The 4624-nt window shown below is 35.1% G+C and overlaps 1 protein-coding gene across 1 annotated transcript; it reads left to right on the forward strand.

The window, feature by feature from the left end:
* The first annotated feature begins 3103 nt into the window (after positions 1–3103).
* Positions 3104–3756, forward strand: LOC131613677 (uncharacterized). Its single transcript, XM_058885325.1, has 2 exons — positions 3104–3170; positions 3224–3756. The coding sequence occupies exons 1-2, from the start codon at positions 3104–3106 to the stop codon at positions 3754–3756; spliced, it is 600 nt and encodes a 199-aa protein (XP_058741308.1).
* The last annotated feature ends 868 nt before the right edge of the window (positions 3757–4624 follow it).

The following is a 4624-nucleotide window of genomic DNA, read 5'->3' on the forward strand; positions in this document are numbered from 1 at the left end:
TCCCTACAAGCTAGGGAGTGCGTAGATGTAGGCGCGGGGTGACTGTTCAAGACAGTCACTAGGTCTCATGGCCATCGAGAGGCCAATTGACGTGCATAAATGGAGGTGTCCTTCGTGAGAAGGACATGGTCTTGGGAATAGAGTCCCTGCAGGCCAGGGAACGCGTAGGAATACCTGCAAAATTAAAACGCAAGACATTCGAAGTATATAAATTGCAAACATATAATAAGCATCTAAGCAAAAAAGCCCTAAGTTCATAGGTTCGGCATGACGGCTTAGGTTGCCTACCTTCCCATTGGTATGTTATAGAAGGACTCATGGGGTCGTTCGTAGCCGCCGAGACTTTTTGTCTCTTTGATTTTAGAACAACTCATTTATCCATGAGGTTCAAGTTTTAGGGGTAGGTTCCTAGAGAGATCAGCTAAATACCAAGTCCAGCCCTCAACAAGGTCAAGCCTCGTATCAGACATTTCCGGAAATTTAACCCACTCGGAGTGGATTTATAATAAGACTCGTAGGCGATGTAATTCCCTTCTGGTCTTAAATATGATTCCCACGCTTAGGTTTAACACCAATTTATATATCCCAAAAAATGCGATAAAATAACACATATTCAAATATTTAATTAAATCGTGGTAAATAAATGAAATTGCTGTAAATAAATGAAATTGCAAATAAATAAATAAAATTTAAATATTTATAAATAAAAAAACCATAAACCCTAATCTGAAACCCTAAAAATGGCGAATTAGCCAAACCCTAAAAAAGTTCGCCAAAAACCTAAACCCTATCAAAACTAGGAGCATAATAATTCACCTTATCCCCAGCAGAGTCGCCAGCTGTAGCAACCTGCCCTAAAAATTAAATTTAGAGTCGCCACCTATTCTACTAGGGCGAATAGGAAACCCCACGCAGTATAAAGATCTGGGTAAGTTATTATAATCAGGTCAAGGGAAGGTGTTAGGCACCCTTAACCCTTTCCTAAGGTTTTGAGTTAAGGTAAAGGTTTATGGCTAAAATTGTTAAGATTCAATAGCTAAAGAAATGAAAAGGGTGAATGGTAAGATTCGAACCTAATTAGAATTTTGGGGAAGGGGACTCGCCTTGTTGCCAAGTGCCTACGTACCTCCTTATGGAGGATCAGAGTCTACATAGTTCGGGGCACAGGGTTGCACGCCTTAGAATTAGTATGAATGTGTTAAAGGTATTTTGAATTACCTTATCGGAGTTTTGAAACTTGTGGTTTGCAAGGCATTTTGAGTTGCCTTATTCGCAGTATTGAAGAGATGAATTTTTTAGTGTTTTAAATGGCGTACAACCCTGGTTTAATATGTTACCGTTAGTTGCGATGATCAATAGGTTCAATCACCATAGTTAACGGATTAGATAAAGGATTGCTGACCATTCTGACCGATAGATTCGATCGTCACGAACAGCAAATAAAGTGTATTTTAATTTGATATAATTAAATTTCTAGTTTTATCATTATCTCTCATAATCAATAGATTTGACTATTACATGATAATGAATTTCATTATTGTATTTTATTATTGCTTTATTTCTCGCCAATGCGATCATTAGGTATGATCGGATCGAAGAGGAAATTAACTAAGGATCAATGGATTATTAACCATTGCGACCGATTAATTCAGTCGGAACGAATAATAAATAGAATCCTGATATTTTGGCCAAATGGCCAGTGGGGTTGGGCAAACCCTAATGCATTGATAACCTTTCTAGGGTTTTTTTGTGATTTAACAATTAAAATTAATTAAATCAATTAAGTCGAATAATCGAATAATAGGGACATATTATAATCCTAACCCTAATCCTAATTGTATTATTCTAATCCTAATTTAATAAACCAATTAAATTAAACCATATTAATTATTATTTTAATCTAAATAGTTAAAATAAATAAAATAAATAAGAAAATAGAAGAAAAACTAGATTTTTATTGCCTATGGTTAGGCTGATGGTCCATATTATGCTCCTTCCATTCTCATGCGTTGGATTTGATGTTGGTAAGAATCTGACAGTGGTGAGCCGAGGGTGCATGATGGACGAACCTTGGCTGAACGCACCAGATCTGTAGGCAAATGAATACACACAAATGATAAAAATAAATAACGGCCCACTGGGATCGAACCCAGGTCCTTTAGGTTACCATACATATGACTTGCCACTGAACCGCGCGCTTTAAGTTGACGCATAAAGAGAACAATGTTGAAGGAATTCTGAGTTTTGAGGACAACATGCTATCATCCTAACTCCTCTAACAAGTGTTCTTGCAGGTCCTCATAATGTTAGATCTTATATATTTTGTTTTAACTTTAACATGATCTTATCAAAACATTGGCAAAAGCATTCAGTACAAATGACAGCAGATTCCATCAAATCAAAATAAACCAACGTACATATATTCAAATGATAATGATCATCTAATCAAGGGACTATCTTCTTAATCCTCAAAGTACACATCCAACTAAGAATAATATTTTATTTTCTTGCAAGTACAAACCGTCATTTTCTTCAAAGCTTCTATATAACTAGCACCTCTTGCAAAGAACAAACCAACTTTGACATTCAAGCTTAATCTCATTTTGAATCAAAGTCCAAAAGCTTATCATATACACAGAAGGGAAAGCAAACTCATCACTGCCAAATAGTGAATCATCTTCAAATCATCCATTGAATACTTTTGTATATCCTCAAGAGATATAAAATCTTGTTTGTAACAAGTGTGAAAGAAAGGTCTAAAGTAATACCTTAAGTGTGTGTAAGAGCCTTTTGAGGTTGTGTAAAGTGTAACATTTTTATCCCTCTTTTAAAGGATAAAAGTGTAAGATATAAGAAAATCTCACTGTGTGTGAAGACTGGACTAACCCTTTTGGTGAACCAGTATAAACCTCTGCGTGTTCTTTATTACCAGTCCTATATTTCTTTACATCCCCTTTAACACACTTAAACTAAAATTTTAAGAGGTCACTATTCAAACCCCCCCTTTCTAGTGACATTTATTTCCAACAATTGGTATCAGAGCCTGGTTCTGAAAAACTACACTTAACCGTGTTAGAGTAAAACGATCACAACGACCTAAAGAATGGCTGAACAAACAAAATTCATTGCTGAAGGAGGATTGTCCCACAGACCTCCACTTTTCAACGGAATTGACTACTACTATTGGAAAGGTAAAATGAGACTCTTTCTCTTATCTCAAGATATAATATGTGGTCCATCATTGAAACAGGAAACTTCACTCCAATGATTGCTCCCACTGACACTGCTCCTGCTGCCCCAAAACCTCAAGCGTCATGGACTCCTGAAGAGAAAAACCAGGTACTCTTAAACTCAAAAGCTCAATTTATTTTATCATGTGCTCTTAGCAGAGAAGAATACGATAGAATTGAAGAATGTAGCACTGCCAAAGAAATCTGGGACAAACTTGAAATTCACCATGAAGGAACAAGTCATGTTAAAGAAGAAAGAATAGATATGGGAGTAAGAAAATTTGAAACAGTTGAAATGCAAGAAGATGAAACCATAGACGAAATGTTATCCAAGTTTACAATTATTATTAATGAATTAAGATCTCTTGGAAAAACTTACTCTCCTCATGAGAGGATAAGAAAATTACTTAGATGTCTTCCTAAAGTATGGAGACCAATGGTCACTGCTATTACTCAAGCTAAAGATCTGACAAGTCTACCAGTTGAGGAACTTGTTGGTTCTCTTCGTGCTCATGAATGTATCTAGAAGATAAACCACTAAAGAAAGGAAAATCAATTGCTCTCAAGGCTGTTCAAAACTCAAAAGAAACTCAACTAAAAATTGAGGAGTCAAATGAATCACCTTCTGAAGATGAGGATGATTTAGCACTCATATCTAAATGCATTTAGGAAATGTTATTTCGAAGAGGACAAAACAAACGACCATTTCGAAGAGATCCTCAAAAGGATGAGATAGATAAAAGCAAAATCACATGTTATGGATGTAACAAAGTTGGACACTTCAAAACTGAATGTCCTCAACAAAAAAGGTTCTTCAAAGGAACACCTTTCAAAAAGAAGTCAATGATGGCTTCATGGGATGGCTCTGAAAACTCAAACTCAGACACTGACGAAGAAGAAGTAAATCTATGCCTTATGACCTCCCCTGAATCTGAAGTAAGTCCTTTTATATCCTGTACTACTTGTCATGAAATGAATTTTATGTTTGACAATCTACTAGAGGATTCAAACCTCTTAACTCAAAAATGTCTTTTCCAAAAAGAACAAATTTCAAACTTAATCAAAGAAAAGGAAGATTTAAAGAAAACCATTGATAAACAATCTATCACAATAACTAATTTATACAATGCTCACTCTTCTCTCTCCTCTAAACAAAAAGTACTAATTGATAATTCAAATCTTTCAAAAATAGAAACTTTAGAAAACAAGATAGAAAATCTAACTCAAGATATCACAAAATTTGTTAGGTCTACTGAAACATTTCAAAACATAATGGGATCACAATCAGGTATTTTTGATAAAGCAAGAATAGGGTTCAAATCCTCAAAAAATAAAAAAAAATGTATGAAACGTTTTTTACACCTCATATAAAAAATTCAGACTCAGGTAACACC

This window comes from Vicia villosa, linkage group LG6 (genome assembly GCF_029867415.1).
Source record: "Vicia villosa cultivar HV-30 ecotype Madison, WI linkage group LG6, Vvil1.0, whole genome shotgun sequence".
NCBI lineage: Eukaryota > Viridiplantae > Streptophyta > Magnoliopsida > Fabales > Fabaceae > Vicia > Vicia villosa.

Coding starts and splice junctions, on each gene's coding strand:
- LOC131613677 (XM_058885325.1), top strand. CDS start 3,104: ATGGCTGAACAAACAAAATTCATTGCTGAAGGAGGATTGTCCCACAGA. Junction 3,171..3,223: donor ACCTCCACTTTTCAACGGAA/TTGACTACTACT, acceptor TTATCTCAAGAT/ATAATATGTGGTCCATCATT.